Consider the following 22,504-nt stretch of genomic DNA (forward strand, 5'->3'; position numbering starts at 1 on the left):
GTGTGTGTGTGTGTATATATAAAAGAAATACTCTCAAGTAAGTCCTCTCTATACATGGGAGCAAACTCCAATGAATTCAAAAATACATAGGATCAGGCTGTCAGTGGGGTAGATGGGGAGTGTGTCAATCTAACCTTCAGCCCAAGTTAACATTAGAATTCTTTCGTTTGCCGCCAACTTGTGAAATGCCCCAAACATTCCCTAGTGAATAGCACCTCTAGCAATGCTTGTAACAGAGTGAGCAAAACTGATGGACCTGCATTTGGGTTTTGGAATATTCTGCTGTAGTTATCACCTGATAATGTGTCTCCTGAGATACAGCGACCCAGTTAAGAGCTTTTCAGACATAAAAAACCCTCTCAAATACCAAGTTTTGCTATATGCTTCAAATTCATCAGAGACTTGACCAGTTTTCTTAATGCAAGTTGAAGAAGTACCAAAGAAGTAGTCAAAACTATCAAAAAAGAATATAAAAGTAGGTCAGCAAAGTGAATAGCAGCTTTTTCCTGTTGTCTGAAAGCAATCCAGTTAAATCACCAAGCCATCACCTTTAACAGTTCTCTTCAAAGTTCTCTCATAATTCCTCAAGGTCAGTTAAATCCACCACTACTTTCAGGAAGAGTGTATCATCTCTGATGTATGTATTCTTTGCATTTTCGAGCACAGTGTGTGCAACAAACCGAGGACACCCGGAGGCAACATTCATCTCTCCTTCAGGTCTCTTGAAGCTGCTGCTGTGAGGGTCGGCTTTAAAGGTTTCTGTTATGTGATGTTTCTTCCCACTTTGGTCCAGAAGCGTAAGTGTGACCTTTTGCTTGAAAGGCCACGGTAACAATGAATCAAACTCCCCTCTCATCACTACAAAGTACAAGGAAACGTGAGTGCCCTTTCCTGAACCATCCCCATTCAGGTATGCTCTGGCAGACAACCTGTACCCACAGCGGCTGGTGTAAAAAGGCTGGCTGACTACAGAGGGACAGTGGCCTTCCACAGCCTCTTTTTTCTTCATCTTGTAGTCCACAATTTTCCAGATCAGTTTCCCATTGTAACTTGTCCCTTCTAGAAGTTTAAACCGTTCTTCGTTTTTGTTAAGTTGTGCCCTGTGGATACTGAGGTGGACATCATGTTGGTTGGACAAGTCTTCCAGAACAACTAAGAGAAAGAAATGTGGGAAGATAAGAGAGGGTTACATACAGAGTTTGTATTAGGCATCATTTTTTACATATTTAACATCTAACTATCTAGAGCAGGGGTCTGCAACCTTTAAGACAAAAAGAGCCACTTGGACCCATTTCCAAAGGGGGAGCCGCAAAACCATTGCGACATTTAAAACAAATATAACACTGCATATATTGTTTCTTACCTTAATGCAATAATAATAAATAACATATAGGAGCCAATGCAAAGTATAATTAGTAAAAACAACAAGAATAAGTTCTTACTTTTTTGCATTGACTCAGGGGCGTACCCAGGATCAAAACTAGGGGGGGGGGGCAAGCCATGGTCGTTCAGGTTGTGACATTTCAGCATGGAAAGGCGAATGAAACCAAAATTTTAGGGAAATTATATATAATTATAGCAGTGCTTTATTACAGTAGTTATTACAATTATTTGCTTGGTTTTTTAAATTTTTTATTCTAGTTACATGTCTTATACCAGGGGTGGCCAACTCCCAAGAAACTGTGATCTACTTTCAGCAGTGATCTACCCCCGGTTTTTTGGGTTCAGCTCAAAGTTGTTTTGGGGGGGGGGGGGGGGGTGGGAGAGAGGGCTTCCCCCTCTAAGATAGGTTGGCAAGCGAACTAAGAAAGAAAGAAAAAGGGGGGGAAATTTGGTTTAGAAAGGGAGAGGGAGGGACACAAAGGGAAAGAGAGAAAGGAAGAGACGGGGTAGAAAACAGATGGGGGTGGGAATGGAAAAGTGAGGTGGAAAAATATAAATTGGGGGTGGGGTGGGGTGGGGAGAATATCTATTAAAATATGTAGTAGTTTAAAAATAAAAATAAAGGGGGAAAATCTTTTTCTTCTTTTTCCTTTTTTGAAAACAAAAACAAAAGGGGAAGAGAAAAAAAAGGGGGGATAGAGGGAGAAAAGGGTAATAATAAAAATTCAAATAGAGTGGCTGCAGCAGCTGTGGGGGTGTTTGTTTGTTTTTCGTTTGTTTGTTTTAAAAATGGGATTTCCCCCCTTGGATTAAAAAAGGAGGGAGGAAGAAAAAGAGGGGGGGATGGGAGAGCAAGGCAAAAAGCCAAAAAGCAAAAAACAGGTTTGGGGGGGGAATCGCAGCGCGCCACCCTTGGGGCCGTCGTTGAGCACGTACACCGCCCGCAGCAAGCGCTGGCGAAGCACCAACCCGTTGCTCTCTGGCAACACCTCGGAGCCCGGCGGTGGCGCAGAAAGCGCCTCGGCGCCGGCGCCGGGCTGCTCCGACGAATCCCCGCCATTCACACCCGCTGCAGGGGGCAGCTGGGGCTGGTGCTCCGTGGGCGCTACAGCTGGGATGGTGCTGCCGCCCGCCGGGTTCTCCATGGGGCGAAAGCGGGTGACTGAGCCCGGGGAAGTCGGTGAAGGGAGCCCCCGCCGTCAGGGCGCGAAGGAGGGAGGAAGGCTCATCCCACCGGGCCAAAACAAACTTTGCCGCCGCGCTGGAGGTGGGAGAAGAGAGATGAAAAGGTCGGCGACGCCTTTCTCCCATCAGCGCCGCTCGCCTCAAGTGCAGGAAAGCTGCCCGGAAAGCTTCCCACAGGGCTGCTGGCAGCACCTGGCGCGCGGGCTGGTTCTTGCCCCCTGCCGATAACCATTTAATTATTATTGAAAGGGCATTGAAAGGGGGCATGCCGGAGCCGCGGCAAACCTGTCAGAGAGCCGCATGCGGCTCTGGAGCCGCGGGTTGCTGACCCCCGATCTAGAGCAACTGTTCAGAGTCTGGCAATAACAGCTCCATTCCTTGCGATGCAACCTACTTTTTCTGCAGATTGGGGGGCAACGCTGAAGTCAGTAGTCTGTCTGTTTTCAGTAGGATATGTGGATTTGGATTCTAAACTCTTGACATCCAAACCTCTTGTAAAAAAAACAAAAAACTTAAAAGAGCACAACCCCTTGCATGCTTAACCCCCCCTCAAAAAAAGACCAGCAAAATAACAATTCAAGCATTAGCGCTCCAAAGGAGAGCACATAGGGAAAGCAGACCAGTGTGCCACTAGGTAGCCATGTGGTTTTGCTGAGAAAAGTACACGAATGAACTTGTAAAAGCCTCAACTCCCCTCAATGGCATTTTAAAATTTTAGATCTTAAGTAAACTAGCCTAAGCAAATGATAACTAGCTTACCACCCCCATAAACACCAAAACACTTTAGGAAGAGAGAATCCCCAAGGTACCTAAACGCTGCTCGTATGACTCCAGGTAAGCAACCTTTTGCTTTATATTATCAATGGTCTCCAGAAGTGGCCTCAGACTGAATTTACTCTGCTGCTGATTTGCTATCTGCACCAGCTGTTTCACTTGTGTTTCCAGGCAGGCAGATTTATCAATGTGAATTGCCAAAGTCTTCGGTGGTGTGGGGATGAGAGAGAAGGGAGAAGACATGCAATTTTAAAGTAAAACTGAAGATGACAAACTAGTATTATAAATTGTTTATTAAAGCCTTCTAACATTGACTGCATTTCCCTCCTCCTTAGAGTTTCCCCAAAGGTTTCTTTTCAGTTAGGATCATAAATCGTCTGTCGTCATGATCTCAATTGCACGAGGCGAAAAAGTCAAAAGGCGTTGTCTTGCACAAATAGTTTTCTATCCCCTGGTCCTCTTTGTTTACTCCCACGTTTCACGGTTGATGCTATGTCTGTAGCAATGATCTTTGCCAACGGTTTCAGGATATTTCCTTCCTTCCTCAACTGTTGTGACGGTTTTAACCCTTCTGCTTTAGTACCATGCCATGGTATAGCTTTAACAAAATGGTTGTTCCTAGTACCCTTCCACCTCCATTGCTAAAATTTAGATTGGGAGGTTCTTGGAGATTTACACTTGTTTGTTATTTTGTTGGTTTATGGAATTCTCAAGTTACATATCCCAAACTGTACTTTTCTGCATTTCATTTCTTTCTGACTTCACAGTTTGCAGTCCCCTCCCAACAGGAAAATGAATATATGCTAATCAGGAAAACATTTCATTGGGTGGACCATAGATTGCAAAACTTATGATATAATACAATTGTTAAGTCCTTAATGTGCCATAAGTCTCCAATGTTTTTATGCTCACTTATGGAGCTGCATAAATAATTGTTTTTATCAAGAGCGTGCAAACTTCAATTTTGTATCCCAGTTACGTGGGTTTCACCCAATGCATGCAGGCCACAATCACCACACATGTGCAATCTGAAAGCACAGGGAGGTGGGAATCTATTTTTGCTTTCAGCATGTGAATGAACTATGAAAACAAAATGGAAACGATGCCCAGGCTAAACAGAGCCAGAAAACCTCACATTTTAAGCTGAATTAACACAGCGCAGGCAGTATCTCCACATAGATACTGTTGTGTTTTCTTTGAAGCAGTAACTCTGTTAAGAAGGAGGGTGGGATTACCTGAGTGCTTGCCAGTAAGTTGCTATTTTACCGTACAGCTGTGTAAAATGCCTGAAATCTCTCTCACACTTCTTAACCATGTCTGCTAGCTGCTGTATTTTTCTCTCTTTATGTTCAAGATTGTTATAAAGGTCAGAGATCTACAAAATGAAATGCAAAGGTGTAAATTTAACATTTTATTTTTAAAGATTCAGAAAAACTGATAAAAAACTGAATTATGAAACAAGGGTTATATCCAGCTAATGCTCAAAGTAGACCCATGTTAGTCATGTCTAACTCAGAACAGAGCTAAAATTGAATACAACCCAGAGGTTTGCTCAGCTGTTAAGAGATGGACAAGCTAAGTAATAGCCCAAGGATAATTCCCACAATCACTTTCGACTGGGTCCAGTTTTTAAGCTTGTGATCTACATAGACCCACACAACAGGTATGGTAGCCCACCAGAGGCTTAACAATCTCTCTGTTTTTGTCCACTGCCTAGGACAGGGGATGTCAAACTCAAATTCATCGGGGGCCCGCATCAGCAGTTTGGTCACCCTCAAAGGGCCGGTTGTATCTGTAGGACTATGTGTCCACTCTTTATATCATAAATTATTGTCACTGACATTCAATATTACTGTTTTTTGTAATAATGTCGCACGTGCGCACTCTGTCGCTGGGCTTGCTGCTGCCGCGCGCGATCGGCAGCTGCCCCCAAGCCGCCTTTTCATCCGGTGGGCTCGCAGCATCGCCGCTGATAGCGCAGCAGAGCGTCAGCAGCGGCGGGAGCCCAGCGCGGAGTTGCGCACGCGCGACATCTCACGCGTGCGCACTCCGTCGCTGGGCTCTGCTGCTGCTGACGCTCTGCTGCCGCTATCAGCGGCGATGCTGCGAGCCCTCTGAGTGAAAAGGCGGCTGGGTGGGCAGCTGCCGATCATGCGCGGCAGCCCCCCAGCCGCTTTTTTCACTCAGAGGGCTCGCAAAGTCGCTGCGGAAGCGGGAGCCCAGCGACAGAGTGCGCACGCGCAACATTTTGCACGTGCGCACTCAGTCCTGACGTTGCGTCGTGACATCACGACGCAACGTCACAGCGCCCCGCCCCAGGCGGCGCGGAGCCTCCCTCCCGCCCCTGCGGCCGGCGGGCGGCTACATGGGCCACATGACGAGGTCTGGCGGGCCGGATTCGGCCCGCGGGCCTTGTGTTTGACACCCGTGGCCTAGGGACTATGACAGATTATTTTGCCTCAGTTTGCAAACAAAACATGTCTGTCCTGCATCGGTTTCAGGCACTGTAACTCTCCCACAGTTTGACTTCACCCACAAAGGGCACACTCCTCCATTGTCTCTCCCAAGGCAGACGGATGCCAACAAGGACATCCTGGAAAGTTTACAGTGTGTATAATCCCCCCCCCCCCCAACTGATGCATGCTATACACATCAATAGTGGTAGCCAACAAGTGTAGCCAACATCAAAACCATTGTTTCGGGGGCGTGGTTTAAATATGCATCAATGAGTACCATTCTGCTAGATTCAGGTGGTTTTTTCTTTCATAAGAAAAGTGAAATGTAACCTCACAGTGACTTTCTGTAGACACAAACTCACACCCGCGCACCCACACAGTTTTTGCATGGCATGAGGAACTGAATCATGCTTTCCTGTTTCAAGAACTACTTTCTAAGTTCATCTTATTCAAATGAAGGATCACTACACATTATAAATGTTGGAAGGTACCAAATGGCCCCTAACACATAAACACCCTTCAGAGAACAATAAGGGTGCCAAAAGCACTGCAGAAATACAACTGAAACAGATATATGGAAGATTAGTGTTACTACTTGCCCTTTCTTCACACAAAAGCTTTCACTGTACCCTGACCTTAACGTAATAACAACAAAACTGCAACCATATGGAAATGCAAAGGGAAGGGGGCTTCAAAGGGGGAGAAGGGTACTTTTTGCATGTAATAAAAAAAAAGATAACTGGCAAGCTACAGATTCTGAATTAGCAACTTTTTTGCCCAGGGCTCCAGACTTTTGTCTGCATCTATACTTTCGACCAAACCTCATCCTTCCTTCCAGTTTGCTACATGAAAAAGTACTTGAGGCAAATTACCTTCTTGCTAATCTGCATACTCCCTTCTGCAAAGCGCTACTGTGAATCTGTAACGAGGGTATGTAAAAGTGGAGTGTGTTTTTCCCCCCCACTAGCTACTGTGTGTGTGTGGACAATTGTCTCCAATAAAGATCTCGCAAGCAGTAGTAATTTCTCCAAATTAGCAAATTGCACAAGTACATGTGTAAGACACTTGTGGAACTAAGGGAAGTTTAGCCTCTTTTGAACCTCTTTGAATTTTTAGAATTGTTGCTTGTTTCCACTTAGAAGCTGAAGGGTTTGGGAGGAAATACCATGCTGTACCTGATCTTCCAGCTTTGAGTTCTTATCTAAGATTTGAAGCATATGTTCTCTCAAGTACATATTCTCATGTTCTGAAAGTTTTCCTCTTTTAATCTAAATGAGAATATAAACATGTAATGAGAACAAAGCTAACCTGACACATTATAAACTAAACAGATTAAAAATCATTCTAAAGCAAAAAAACAAAAAACCTAACAAGGAGAAATCTCAGCAGGGATACTCTGAAAAAATTAAACCAGAGGAACAAAAAAAGGAGTATGAAGCGAAAGAGACATTGGTTAGCTAGTTGCCGTTTTGTGCTTGGAGAATTAGCATCTACTGTAGGGACCATTTACAATACCTTTGTTGAACAGCCATACTTTTTCTACGGACAATCAATTTTCACCTCTGGACATATTACGACATGCTTGTCTACCTGCAAATATTAACAAATTTTAAATCATACATTAATATAGGTGAAGGTGTGTGCATTATGACCTTAATTTCCTAAAAAAGTAGTACGAAAAGGAACTAGATTACTTCTCTGCATCGTCACCAAATCTAGTCATGGACAATGACAATAACAAAGCGGTCCACGGATGCTACTTTGTGCTTTTACATTATGCATGGATGGCAATGTCACATAATTACCGGTACTAACACGAAGAAGGGCGGCAACTCGTAATGCCATATGCACAGGCTAGCAACAACCAGGGACTATTTTTCTCTTCTCTCAACATCACTGTTATCTTGCAATGAAACAGAAATAACATTGTACCTCTTTTGTCAGAATTATCTGTGGGCAGCCATGGGGACAAATCAAGGGATAATCAGGACAATCTGTTCTCTCGTGAGTCTGAAAACACATTGGGAAATCTGTTATTCAAGAGAAATTGAAGAGGTTGGCTCTACTTAACACAAAACCAAAAAGCAGAAGCAATCGTGGTGACCACCCCTCTAGGAATCGACAGTGCAAGTCCAACTGAAAAGAACAATAGTGCTTTTTCAAGCACTCTTGCGCAATTTCCATCACTCCAAGGGGGAGGGGAGGAATGCACAATGCTCCAGTCGATTGTGGTTTTCATATATAGGTAGGCATTTCTAACTTGCTGCATATTACATACTTATTGTCATTACGTCCTTCCCTGATTTTTATTTATTTATTTCTTGCTTCTCATCTCTATCTCTCTCTTCTACAGAGCATACAGAGAATTGGTACACCTTGACCATGAAAATCTAGCTGCGGAAGAATTAGCGAAACAGGGCCTTGTCCTGGAATTTATTTCGACTGGAATTTGCTTCTGTATAATAAAACTGTTTGAAGACTTTAAAACTGATCTCCCGCCTGGCCAGAGTTCTTGGATTCTTTAATTTTTATTTCTAGAAACATGCACAGACAATTCAGTCTCAGCTTATTGGCCTGCACCCAACACACCACAGCGGCCTGGGCTTGCAATGCTACACCTGACGCAAATGTAACAGAAACAGATGTACATGTTATCATCATACTTTAAGCTCTCCAAGACTGTGACAGAAAAAAGAGGGATATATATATGTTTGTGTGTGATTGCTCATATATGTAGAGAGGGAGGAGTCACATTTAGGGTTTTCCACAGTGTTTTGGAAACATTTTTACTCACATCTTACCTTTAAATCCATTGAAGTCACAGGCTGTTTGCAGTACTGGCACAGTTCCTTCCGATAGCTGCACTGCAAACCTAGGTGTTCTTGCAAATCCTTCCGAATCATTTTTTCACAACATCCTTCATAGTGCACTGCACGCTTTCGAACAAGCACTGTTGCAGGTGATCCTGTAAAGCAGAATCATGTACTACCATATATATTACCTGGATCGTAAACATCACCATAGTATGTACAGGAAGCACATAAACATGCTGCATTTTGGGATCTGCAAGGAAGGTCAGATGTCTCTCTAAAACCCCCAGTCTACAACATTGTGCCTATATTCTGTTGGTTTCTTGGACTTTTGGGCGCACAATCATGGAGTAATGCAGTGAGCCACAGCTTCTCAATAAAGCATTTGTTGTGGGGACAGTCCCATCTCTCTCTCTCTCCCCCTCCATAAGCCTCAGCCTTTCCCATTGCCATGCACAAATCCTCCTTCTGTTGTTGTTGGTGGTTTCAGAGTCCTGTTTCCTTCTACTATGCCCTTTTAAAATGTAGGATTTTTGGGGGGTGTTATTGGGTTGTTTTTATTTTGATTATGTATTTTGTGGTTTTATATTTTGATTTTATTCTGTGAACCGCCCTGAGACCTCTGGGTATACTGTGTTTCTCCTAAAATAAGATACCGTCTTATATATATTTTCCCCTCAACAAAACACAGTATGGCTTATTTTCAGGGGATGTCTTATTTTAACCACGTCGCATTGGTACGCTGCATAGCCACGCCTCTCCAGGCTGTTTTAATGGGAGGTGCCGCGTCACTATGGCTTATTTTCGGGGTATGGCTTATTTTCGGGGAATGGCTTATATTTCGCAAATGCATAGAAATCCTGCTATCGCTTAATTTATGGCTATGTCTTATTTTAGGAGAAACACGGTAGGCCGGTATATAAATTCATATGATAAATAATAATAATAATAATAATAATAGTAGTAGTAGTAGTAGTAATAATAATACTAACAGGAAAAGCTGGGGTAGAGCATCCGTCTTGGATACAGAAGGTCTTAAATTCAATCCCTGACATATCCAGGTTGGGCTGGGAGGATCCCGTCTGAAACCTTGGAGAGCTGCTGCCAGCCAGAGTGGACAATACTGAGCTACATGGACCAATGGCATGACTCAATATAAGGCAGATTCAGGTAGATAGCTGTGTTGGTCTGACGCAGTTTAAATATATATAACTTTTTTTAAAAAAATGTCCAGTAGCAAACTAGGTTTGCTTTTGGTATAAGCCTTTCTTCAGATGCATGCACACGAAAGCTTATAACAAGAACAAACTTAGTTGGTCTCTAAGGTGCTACTGGACAATTTTTTAATTTTTATTTTTATATATTTCAATATAAGGCAGCTTCTGATTTATTCATCTAAATAATTTCCTCCTTCTCCCCCTGTGCTGTCCCCAAATCTGCCCCAGAGGGTTATTGTTCCATTATTCTATAGACTGTATTATTCTATATCCATTATTCTACGTTGAGATTCCTATATTGCAGGGGGTTGGACTAGTTGACTCTCAGGGTCCCTTCCACCTCTGCCTACGAAACGTTCGCCTTCAGACCACACTGGTTTCTACCTAGGCATGTTCCTAGGCTTTTACACTGTACTGTAAAGAAGCCCCCCCCCCCCGCTTTTAGATGCCCCAAATGCCAATATAAAGCACGTCTAGCACAATTAAGACAATTTTCATTTATGCTCCTCCATTTACACCACCTTGTGCATCTTTCGGGGGGGGGAAGGTGGCTTATAAATGTAATAAATAAGCTGTGGGTAGACAAGCTAAATTACTTGCATCCAATCTTGCTCACTGCTGCCTGATTTATAAATCCATGCGCATAACATCAAGTGGTAAGATCATAGAAGCTGCACTATTCACCTTGAACTTGCAGGGATTGGATGGGAAGAATACAGACGCTTCATGCTCCCCCACCCACCCTCCTATGCCCTCAGCACACATTTATTTGGCAGGGTCAAAGCCAGTGGTCTGCCTTTTTTCCACAACCACAGGAGATCTATTTAATAGGGAGAGAGAGAAAAAACCTGAGGTTCCAGTGAGTAAAACAAGCAGTTTACTCTTTTATTTGCAGTGCGTTCCCACCCACACAGGCTGGTGCTTCTCATACTCATAATGGGGAAAAAGTATATTAAAAAAAGGGGGGGGGGGAAAGGTAGCTTCAGCAATATGTGCAGAAAGACATCAAAACTTGGCTCAGCTGATATAAAGAATTGAGGAATGCAAACCTGATATCGCCCCAGAGACGTTTTTGCATTACAGGCTGGTGAATTTCTGCAAAACACTTGCAAATTGAGAACTTCCCTTTTACAGCAATTGTCTTTGAAAACCTAAATAAAAAGAGTATAAAAGCTTATTTCAAAGCACGCACAGAAGGGCCGTAATTCACTATAATCTTTTAAAACTTAATGAAAAGCCAGTCTTGCTACAGAGGAAATTATGTGATAAACAAGTATCCAGTGTTGAAGTTTGGGGAGTGAGGCTAATGCTAGTTTCAAATGCTTGAAGGTTCTAGAGGAGTGAGGGCAACTAGGCATCAGATGAGCATAAATTATATCAGACAAACCCCCTGAACAGGAAGGATTATGCTGGTGAAGAAATCACAGCTTTCCTCCTCCCACCACACAGAATACCCACCTCAAGTTCCATACACAGCTCCATCTTCCGTTATTCAGGTTTGTTGTCTTTTGAGTTCTCTCCAACCCGCAGCTGCCCTATTGTGGAGGTGGGTCCGAGGCAGCACCTTTCCATTACTCAGACCCCAGAATTGGCAGGGGAGGCCTTTTTGGGGGGTGCCGCCAGAGGTCAGATGGTGCTGACCCATGACAGGGCCATTTCAGTGGCAGTTTCCCATTTGCAGAATTGCCCTCCCTGTCCAGGTGTGTTTCTCTCCCCGACTGTTGACTTTTAGGAGAAGTTTTTAAAACGTTGCTATTTACCCAGGCATCTGTCAATCCTGAAAATCACTGGTTTCCAGAATGCTTTAAGCCGATTTCAAAATTTATTATTACTGATGTGTTTGCCACCATCGATAAAGGGCAGGAAATAAACTGAATGAATGAACAGATAATATTTCTGCCGCTGCAGTAGGTGCAGTTTTATTTTCTGGGCATGAGGTCAAAGTGGTGGCTTTGAGCTACAAACCCTAAATGGCTTGAGACAGTATCTATTTTAGAGGAAATGCCTCACCTCATAATACAGATCAGGATCATAAAGATCAGCCCAAAAGCTCTTGAGTGTGTTAGCATGATGTGATCTTACCAGGAAGGGCTGGTAGGAAGCCATAATCTTGCTTCACAATTGTAAAACACACTTTCCCTAAAAACAGGAGTAGGAGGGGAAATAGATCTGGCCATTCCCGAGAGTTCTGGATTTCCAAGTTTGTTCTTCATGTTTTGATGATTAAAATTATTTAAACATTCTGGTATGAAAATCTCATTGGGCCCCAAACTTTAATAGGTTCTTCACATACATGCAAATAATACTGCAGACAAAACTGCTGAATCGATTGACTCCCCGCACCCTCCAAAGAATGTAAACAGAAATTATTTTCTTACTTCGTGTAGTTTTATTATTTCTTTGTCCACAGGACAGGTGGGTACAGCATTCAGTTCTCTAAAGAGATCAGAGGTTATATTTGTTTTTGTTTTTTTTAAAAAAATCTGCTCTGGGAAAAGGATCAAAATTATATGCCTATTATGACTGGCCCATTAAATTCCAGTTTTAAAATTATTTTTAAAATCCCTCATCTTGCTGCACATTAGACTGGTGCTGATTTCAGCACACCCTTTTCTCAAAAATGTCCTCCTCACCCATTTTAAATGATTCTAGAGTCTGTTGGCTACACTCGCAGCACCTCTTTAAATTGGAGTCCCGCTGTCATGTTACCAAACAGAGAGCAAAAGGGAAATTGCAAGAGGAAATTAAATTAACAAAGCCGGCAACCTAACAAGTAGTTTAACTGAGCATTAAGTAATAACCGTCACATAAATTGAGAGCACATAAAAATGCTAAGAACTGTGCAGAAAGAGGAAAAACTGAATAAAAATCAACGTAGTATCAAAGCAGTCCTTTTAAAGAGGGGTGGGGAGCCTGTGGTTCTCTTGATGTTGTTGGATTCTCAACAACCCTAGCCAGCATGGGCAGTGGTCAGGAATGATGGGAATTGTAGGAGAACAACATATGGAAGGCTGTAGGCTCCCCACCCAGTGTTAAACTATGTTATATAAACAAAGGAAACTAGTGAGTCATTAAGCAAGGGCTGCTTCTTATTTATTTCATTTAAACCTGCCCTACACCACACTAGTGATCCAAGGGCATGGTACATCAATTATTACTTTCTCATCAATAAATCTTAATACACACACAACACAATCCTATGCATATTTAGTGCTCAGAGGTTCTTACTTCCATGTAAATGTGCACAGTAGTGCAGCATTAGGCTGCCATCCTATACCCCGTTATCTTGGGAGTAAGCGTAACGGAAACAAATGGGAATTACTTCCAAGTAAAAAAATTCCTTCCAGTAGCACCTTAGAGACCAACTAAGTTTGTTATTGGTATGAGCTTTCGTGTGCATGCACACTTCTCCAGATACACTGTTGTTACCAATAACAAACTTAGTTGGTCTCGAAGGTGCTACTGGAAGGATTTTTTTTTATTTTGTTTCGACTATAGCAGACCAACACGGCTACCTACCTGTAAAGTGACACTTTAGGATTACAGCGTCTCAATTTCACTCTAGAAAGTAACTGTGCGGGCATTTCAGAAAGGAAGAAACCAGTATGACTCTGAAGTGAAACTTTGGTGAATCAAAAGGGTGCTTTTACAAGACAGAGCTAAAGTTTCGTTTTTAAATTTTTCTACATCTCTTCTCTATGGCAAAGTCACACCAAGCCTGTAGCACTTTAATATCACTGCTATAATTTTTCAAGTGTTGGAAAGAGGGACTTCCCAGAAAGAAAAACCCACCAGCTTCTATAGGAAGCTGCAATAATAAGCCTCTTTTAAGATCACAACACATCTAACATATGGATGTGAACCAGACACAAGTGTATCCAATCCCCATTCATTTTACTGAGAAGTGAAGTATGTTATGTGGTTAAAGGGCCTCCACTGAAGTCAATGGGATTTCAGAATGTTTTAATATTGCACTGCTCATGCCTCAGATGTCCACAAAAAATTTAAAAAGTTGCCCCGGGGAAATGTGATGACTAAAGCAAGAGGAAAACTAACACACCTTAGGATTATAGTAATGTGCTGTTCACATTGCTTGTGGAGTTGTAGGAATAATTAGGCTTGGCTGGGGTCCTCATTTGGCCCACAAATCTGTTTGCCCAAGCCACATCCATCAGCCCACACCCAACATAATGTGACTGGGGGCAGGTAAAGATGTAGCAGTAAAGGAAGAATCAGGGGCCTTAAAGTTCATTCCTTTCTGTTCCTTAATAGGCAGGATTTGGCGCCTTTTGAATTTGCTGGGATTGCTTATACTTGGGACCTCCTGGGTGGAGCCCATCCTGGTTGACAGCAGGGTTTCTGTAAACCCTGCTGGGATCCAATTCACTTAGGAATTCCTGAGTGTAGCTGATCCGGAGTTGGAGTTTGTGGCTGCAAACACTGCTTTTACAGCAGGGATCTTCCTTTGCAGCACAGCTTGAGCTCAAGCTCTCCAGCAGAGGAAGAACCAGGAGTGCGTGATTATTTCCTTTGAAGTTGGGTCACCTGGCATTATGGTGCTGTCAGGTGACTGACAGGTGGGCAGCGCTACTCACCTGCCTGGTCACCTGGTCTGTTAGGGGGTGGGGGAGGCTCAGGATTTCACCCCCACTTGCCCAGCAGGATCCTGTTCCCCAGCCCTCACACAAACACAATTTACATAGTTTTCAGGGACGCGAGTGGCGCTGTGGTCTAAACCACAGAGCTTAGGGCTTGCCGATCAGAAGGTTGGCGGTTCGAATCCCTACGACGGGTTGAGCTCCCGCTCCTCAGTCCCTGCTCCTGCCAACCTAGCAGTTCAAAAGCATGTCAAAGTGCAAGTAGATAAATAGGTATCGCTCTGACAGGAAGGTAAACGGTGTTTCCGTGCGCTGCTCTGGTTCGCCAGAAGCGGCTTATTCATGCTGGCCACATGACCCGGAAACTGTACGCTGGCTCCCTCAGCCAATAAAGCGAGATGAGCGCCGCAACCCTAGAGTCGGACATGACTGGACCTAACGGTCAGGGGTCCCTTTACCTTTACCTTACAGGGATGGAAAGGGAGGGTTTGGATCTGAATATAAGAGAAGGGACATTTCTTACCTCAGAGAGACTATGCAACGCTGGCAAAATCTGTGCCCACATCCCGTCTGGTGTGGATTGTGAAGGACCAGGTGGCAATAGGCACATTTGTATCGCTCTTCTACGATTTCCACGAACTGATAGTCGGCATTAGGCTCAAAGTCTAAGGAAATGGCACTGGTAGAATTCTGCCGAATGTAGAGATTTGGTAAGTTGCCTGCAAGGTCTTCACTGGCCATGGGCATAGAGCTACAAACACAAGAATGAAGACAGAGGTGCTAGCTGAGAACCTGTCATTATACTTTCCTCACATCTTAAAGAGTATCAGGCTTGGAGCTACAAACAGCTCAATATGTACAGTCATGGGGGGAAAGGAAGCACTCCCTCTTTGATTTCTGTGGTCCTTGACTATATCTGAATGGGTCTAAACTAATTTATTCTCCCAGGGTGTATGTTTTACAGTATCACTCAGACATTAGCAGGGTGTGTGTATATATATTATGTGCACATTTTCTTCCATTTGCATTCAAAGGACACAGAGTTCAAACGTGTGAGACAGGAAGCAAATGCTCTACGTTTATACTTTTGTACGTTTCCTGCCTCAAACCCAAGTCGTAACATATGGCATTTAACTTTCCACACACAAGTGGTTCTTAAACACACACACACACACACACACACAGTTCTACATCACTATCTTCTTAAAATGCCATTCAATGCTATTCAACATTGACAAGGACTGGGCACCTCAGAGATGAGATTTGAATGGGACAGCCCAGCTCACGCTCTCAGCTTCTACATTAGCCGGGTTGTAGGTTGCCTGTGTTCCTTAATGGGACTTCCTCATTTAGGGGAAAGGAAGCAAGTCCAGTGGAAGAGCATCTGTTTTGCACACAGGCGGTCCTGAGATCCATCTCCAGCATCTCTAGGTAGGGTTGGAGATTTCTTCTCTGCTCGGAGAGTCACTGGAGAGCCACTGCTAGTCTGCATATGTAAACACACACTGAGCACAGAATCTATGATTCTATGAGATGGACCAACAGACTGACTCAGTGTAATGCAGCTTCCTATGCTCCTACTGTGAAGAAATATAAGGCTGGAAGGGAGTAAGGGACTTCTTCCCTTCAGCAACTAGCAAGCTGCTTCCCAAGTAACTCACATCCCAGACCACTCGTCCTCCTTTCTTTTTATGCCTGAAGGAAATGAACAGGGATTTTCCTTTACAAAAATCCATCACAGGCTTAACAGACACCTTCGGAAACTAACAAAAAAGCCTAAACATGTTGCCAAATTACTCCAGAGAAGTAGCATGGTAGCCTGTGTGTTCAGGTCAGTTAAGAAACATTTTATGCTACAAATCAGATGCAGATGTGTTTGGGGGTTTGATGGACTGTTTGCCAAGCTTTAGGTACTTGATTGGTTGAGGCTGCTAAATAAACCTGCAGTGAAAAACATTTGCTGCAGTTCAGTTTATATACACTTAGTGCCTTTGATTAGCCTTTGCACAGGGCAGGAAGCTAAAAACACCCATAATATGATCACTATTGCAAAAAACAAAACAAAACAAAACCACACAGCACTAGATCTACAAACAAAAGTAAGGCTTTTTTTTTTTTTAAAGGGCAAATTTAAATTCTCTCTCTTTGTTTTTAGAGGGTTGAGGAACACTGCTAATTATCCTTTGAATGCCTCATTAAAAATCCAGAGTATAATTACCTTTCCCCCATATGAATTAAAACAAACTGCTGTAGGGACACTGCATATTAAGAATGCTTCATGTTTAAAGCACTGCATTGTTTTAACATGATTATGGCTAAATTCAAAACGTGCATTTTTACACAAGCTAAAAAGGAACAAAGAATATAATGTACAGCATTTGCTTTGGCTTTATTGTTTTTTTCCCCCAGCACTCCCTAATTTGCTGCTGTTTTTCCTAATGGTTAATGCCAATTAGTGCTTCTTTCTACTTTTCTGCTCCCCATGCCTGTGATTTCCATATTATAACAAACAAGATGCATGTTATTTACAAAAACAGAAGAAGTGGTTCTTGAGTTCTTGCATATTTACTCATGTATTTATAGACATTAGAGACATGGAAATCAAGAGCTCCGCAGCTCCTAAAAAGGAGCTTCATGTTGGAGCTACATTTTTAAATTAATGATGGTATTAAGTATTCCCATAAGAGTTGTGCAAATATTTTAAGATGAGAGAACATACCAACATAAAAAAGCATTTTCTTGCTCCAATTACTGTACAGTTATTGTTTTCTTTTATGTAAGGACTTCTCAGTTTTTGGTATTTCAGTTTTTGTTTGCTTTTGTTATTTCAATTTTTGTTTCCATTTGTTACACACACACACACACAAACTTTTTATAGAAATGCAAGGAACTTGCACTGGGAGTTGAGCGTATACAGCATTCAAAAACTTACCATATAATCATATGCACATTTACTCCAAAGCCAACCCCCGTGTGCTTACTGGGGCTTTCTTCTGGATAAGTGTGCACAGCCTGAAATTCTGTGGTACCTTTCATAACAGCTGAACACACGGAAGATACTTAGGAATGACTCATTCTTGGAAATGTCAAAACTGTTAAGAAACTTGCACAGGCAGAATGCTGAAATTTGGTATGCCTTTATTCTAAAATAACTTGATTACTGAGAATCTGAAAACAGGATATTTTTTGTCTTTTATGTGAATTCTACTGTGCCAAAAAGGGACAGCACAGAACAAGCGAAACACGTGGATGACTGGAAGGGTGAAAGCATTCATTCTTACACAACTCAAGGTTGGTACAAAGATACAGGGATGCAGGTGGCGCTGTGGTCTAAACCACTGAGCCTCATCTTGGGCTTGCGATGGAGCGAACTCAAAAGCAGGCCAGTGCAAGTAGATAAATAGGTATACTGCTGCGGTGAGAAGGTGAACGGTGTTTCCGTGTGCTCTAGCTTCTGTCACGGTGTTCCGTTGCACCAGAAGCGGTTTAGTCATGCTGGCCACGTGACCCAGAAAGTTGTCTGTGGACAAACACTGGCTCCCTCGGCCTGAAAGTGAGATGAGTGCCGCAACCCCATAGTCACCTTTGACTGGACTTAACCGTCCATGAGTCCTTTACCTTTACTTTTTTTTTAAAAAAAACCTAAGATATGATAGAGAAATTTGCAGTGGCAGTCCTGAACATATTCAACGGCAGAATATAAACTGGGTTTACTATCCTAAGTAAAGGTTTGGACTAACTAATAAAAACCAGGGGACTACGCCTTCATTGCCTATAATTACATTTTTTTGAAACCATGATTTCCCAAGGGAAGAATAACTTTTGTTTTTTTTTATTGCATAAGCTTTCATATGGTTCAGACACACAAATCAAAATTATCACCTAGTCTATAGAGCGAGATGAGCGCCGCAACCCCAGAGTCGGACACGACTGGACCTGATGGTCAGGGGTCCCTTTACCTTTTATACCACTAATCCAGCAAACAGTGATTTAGCAAAGCTGTCATATGAGCAATCTGCCATGCATTTGAATTGCACCTCAGTGCGTGGTGTCATGCATGCAATTGCCACTTCTACTGCAGGCCAGGTCAATCAGACAAAAGTGTTTTTGTTAATGGGAATCCACATGTTTTTCTGTTGGCTTTACGGTTATTCTCTAAGTAGGGTAAGAGGACAAGCCTGTAAGTAAGTTCCTACACTGAGGTGCTATGATACTTCTGTAAAGGAGGCATTGCATTGTTGTATTAAATTGTGTGGGGTTGGTGTTTTTTTTTTTTAAAGCAACCAACAATTATTTTGATATGCTTGTCACTTTTGTATTATGCTCAGTTACATAACAGTGGTTGTCATTACACTGATTTTAAAACGAATAAATTAATAATGCACTTTCCCCATGAACTCAAGAGTAGTAAACAGCAAGTGCAAAGCAGTAAGACTACTTGCAGAATTAATAAAAAAAAAAAAAGTTCAAGAAAAGCACCATTAAAAAGTTAGAACGAAAAGATGACGATGGCATGGGAATTCAGGAAAGGTGGACTTGTGTAAAAGTTTGTATTGCTTTAGCAAGCCTCCAAGGACAGGCTTGAATTTTTGCACTAAGCATCTAGGCAGGCCCAGAAGAAAATTTGTTTCTGCAAGTCAACCTGCCAAGAACCTTTTCCTTCCAGGTTCAACGGTTTCCCTATTACTCCTTGTTTTCAAAAGGCACCTCTAGTCATTCACCTCATATTTTAGGGCAAGGTGCTATAGTGAACAGTGGTCACCATAACTGTCAAGTAAATCCATACTTGGCCCTGCTCTTTTCTGACAATGGAGATCTCAGGATGTTTTTGACCACTGCTGGCCTGGATTTATGGAAGAGGCTAGATAGGTCCCATGACCCTTTTTTTGCACCATGCTGAGGAGAGGGAGCGGCATTGGCGTCAAGAGAGATCATTTTCATAATACAGCAGTAGTACAGTCTATCAATTTCCATCTAAATATCTCTTTTCAGCAGCCTGTCCTAAGACCCTGCAATTCTCATAATATGTTGCTGGTTTGCTGATGATGCTGGCATTGAAGACAAAAGCCTTAAGTGATTCACCAAGGCACACAGCAATTTCCAAGAGGTCCACAGGGAGCAAAAGATTGAGAACTGCTGTCCCAGTCAATTTCACCCACAGCGAAGCACTTTATGGGAAACCTTTTTTAAAAATTCATATCTAGGCACACTGCCAATAAACGTCTCCTCTTCTGAGAAGAGCCCCAGGGAAAGCCCCAGGGATTAAACAGGGTCTGGGTCCAATAAATCTGGGCAAATGAGAAACAGGTAGTAATCATTTAAGTTTGTTTACCTTTCAATGTACCCTACTGCTATCAGTGCCTCGCAGACTTTAATCAAAGGAAATAGGAAGGAAACAGACAAGACTTGGTTTGCACACAGTGTGCTGCATCAGTAAGGACGGAGATGGAAATGATTACTGGCACAGATGTGAAATCAAGAACATGTGGACTTCTGAACAACCGTCAGGTGTGAATTACAAAAACAGAATTCAACAACAGTTGAATATGACAAGGGCACACAATCAGTCCGAAAGGGATAATGGAGACCCCCAATATCATGGTATGAAGTCTAGAGAGAATGGTGTGTTAACTTTGTAAGTCGAAAAGTAAATGTAGCATTCAAGTAGGAGGGTACTTAAGCAGCATAGTTTAAAAATGTTATCAATCAATATGGTGTAAGAGTACTACTAGGCTGGTAGTGTCTACTTAACAAGGAATAAGACCTGTGTTCAAAAAACCATATGCTCTCTCTCACTCGGGATGCGGGTGGCGCTGTGGGTTAAACCACAGAGCCTAGAGCTTGCCGATCAGAAGGTCAGTGGTTCAAATCCCTGCAACGGGGTGAGCTCCCGTTGCTCGGTCCCTGGTCCTGCCAACCTAGCAGTTCAAAAGCACGTCAAAGTGCAAGTAGATAAATAGGTACCGCTCTGGCGGGAAGGTAAACGCCGTTTCCGTGCAAGGCTCTGGTTCACCAGAAGTGGCTTAGTCATGCTGGCCACATGACCCGGAAGCTGTACGCTGGCTCCCTCGGCCAATAAAGCGAGATGAGCACCGCAACCCCAGAGTCGTCCACGATGGACCTAATGGTCAGGGGTCCCTTTACCTTTATCTCTCACGCAGAGAGTTTTTAATATCAGTGTCCGCCCATCTTTAAAACATTAGGAAAGCTACCAAGATGTTTAAAATCAAACAAACATTTATTTAAGCTTTTAATCTGCAAATTTGTCTCCCTTTGCAGATTGCTTGGTGTTTCCATTCTGGATCTTAAATAGGTTTTAATCGTATTTCTCCCTTTTTAGGCAAGCTGCAAGAAGATTGCATAAAGGCACACACCAATCTGATATACAGAACTACATGTACTCATCTAGCATCCTGACCAAGTATAAACAATTAAACATAGCTCTTTACCAAGGAAGCCATAAAAATTGTCAGATATTTTCCGGACTGCAGAAGCATATTGTGCATTTCTAAAAAGGGCTTTCAATTGGATGACTCCATGCTCTGGTATTATGAGCGGGCGACTTCTTCCTACTCGTTTCTCCACACCATGGAGTTGGAAGAGACCACAAGGGCCATCCAGTCCAACCCCCTGCCAAGCAGGAAACACCATCAAAGCATTCCTGACAGATGGCTGTCAAGCCTCTGCTTAAAGACCTCCAAAGGAGGAGACTCCACCACATTCCTTGGCAGCAAATTACACTGTCGAACAGCTCTTACTATCAGGAAGTTCTTCCTAATGTTTAGGTGGAATCTTCTTTCTTGTAGTTTGAATCCATTGCCCCAAGTCCGCTTCTCTGGAGCAGCAGAAAACAACCTTTCTCCCTCCTCTATATGACATCCTTTGATATATTTGAACATGGCTATCATATCACCCCTTAACCTTCTCTTCTCCAGGCTAAACATACCCAGCTCCCTAAACCGTTCCTCATAAGGCATCGTTTCCAGGCCTTTGACCATTTTGGTTGCCCTCCTCTGGACACGTTCCAGCTTGTCAGTATCCTTCTTGAACTGTGGTGCCCAGAACTGGACACAGTATTCCAGGTGTGGTCTGACCAGAGCGGAACACAGTGGTACTATTACTTCCCTTGATCTAGATGTTATACTCCTATTGATGCAGCCCAGAATTGCATTGGCTTTTTAAGCTGCTGCATCACACTGTTGACTCATGTCAAGTTTATGGTCTACCAAGACTCCTAGATCCTTTTCACATGTACTGCTCTCAAGCCAGGTGTCACCCATCCTGTATTTGTGCCTTTCATTTTTATTTTTATTTTGCCCAAGTGTTGTACTTTACATTTCTCCCTGTTAAAATTCATTTTGTTTGCTTTGGCCCAGTTCTCTAATCTGTTAAGGTCATTTTGAAGTGTGATCCTGTCCTCTGAGGTATTAGCCACCCCTCCCAATTTGGTGTCATCTGCAAACTTGATCAGGATGCCCTCAATCCAAGTCATTGATAAAGATGTTGAATAAGACTGGGCCCAAGACAGAACCCTGTGGCACCCCACTAGTCACTTCTCTCCAGGATGAAGAGGAGCCGTTAATGAGTACCCTTTGGGTTCGGTCAGTCAGCCACTTACAAATCCACTGAATGGTAGCATTGTCTAGTCCGCATTTTACCAGCTTCTTTACGAGAATATCATGGGGCACCTTGTCAAAGGCCTTGCTGAAATCAATTTCCCACATCTCTAACATATCCCCCCATCCTCCCCCCAAAAGCTCCAGACATGGTAACCTTCCCTCATAGGAGAGTTGTCTTTTTCTGCACTTTTCCCAGCTCTGCAATATCTTTTTATAGGTATGGCAGCCATAAATGAACACAGTATTCCAAATCTGGACAAACCATAGACTTGTATAGCCGAATTATGATACTAGCTGTCATTTCCAGCCCCTTTCCTAATCTCGACTTTTTCACAGCTGCTGCACACTGGGTTGACAGGTTCATTCTTCATACTTTGGCGTACTTAACCCTGTCTCCTCCTAGACACACCTTCCTACGTTGCTCCTGCTCTGTTCACCAGAGAAGTGGACCAGAAGGGAGAC

General features: G+C 42.9%; 1 protein-coding gene across 1 annotated transcript in view; it reads right to left on the reverse strand.

Annotated features, from left to right (window-relative positions):
- Positions 1-484: 484 nt before the first annotated feature.
- The window catches only part of TRAF5 (TNF receptor associated factor 5), a 29,289-nt gene continuing 7,269 nt past the window's right edge, over positions 485-22,504 (reverse strand). The window contains 11 exon segments of the mRNA XM_033144824.1: positions 485-1,152; positions 3,378-3,544; positions 4,575-4,717; positions 6,974-7,066; positions 7,314-7,388; positions 7,731-7,808; positions 8,600-8,721; positions 8,724-8,799; positions 10,875-10,976; positions 12,204-12,261; positions 14,947-15,174. Coding sequence (XP_033000715.1) covers positions 575-1,152; positions 3,378-3,544; positions 4,575-4,717; positions 6,974-7,066; positions 7,314-7,388; positions 7,731-7,808; positions 8,600-8,721; positions 8,724-8,799; positions 10,875-10,976; positions 12,204-12,261; positions 14,947-15,170 — 1,716 coding nt within the window. The 5' untranslated portion in view covers positions 15,171-15,174 and the 3' untranslated portion in view covers positions 485-574.

Source organism: Lacerta agilis, chromosome 3, assembly GCF_009819535.1.
Source record: "Lacerta agilis isolate rLacAgi1 chromosome 3, rLacAgi1.pri, whole genome shotgun sequence".
Classification (NCBI taxonomy): Eukaryota; Metazoa; Chordata; class Lepidosauria; order Squamata; family Lacertidae; genus Lacerta; species Lacerta agilis.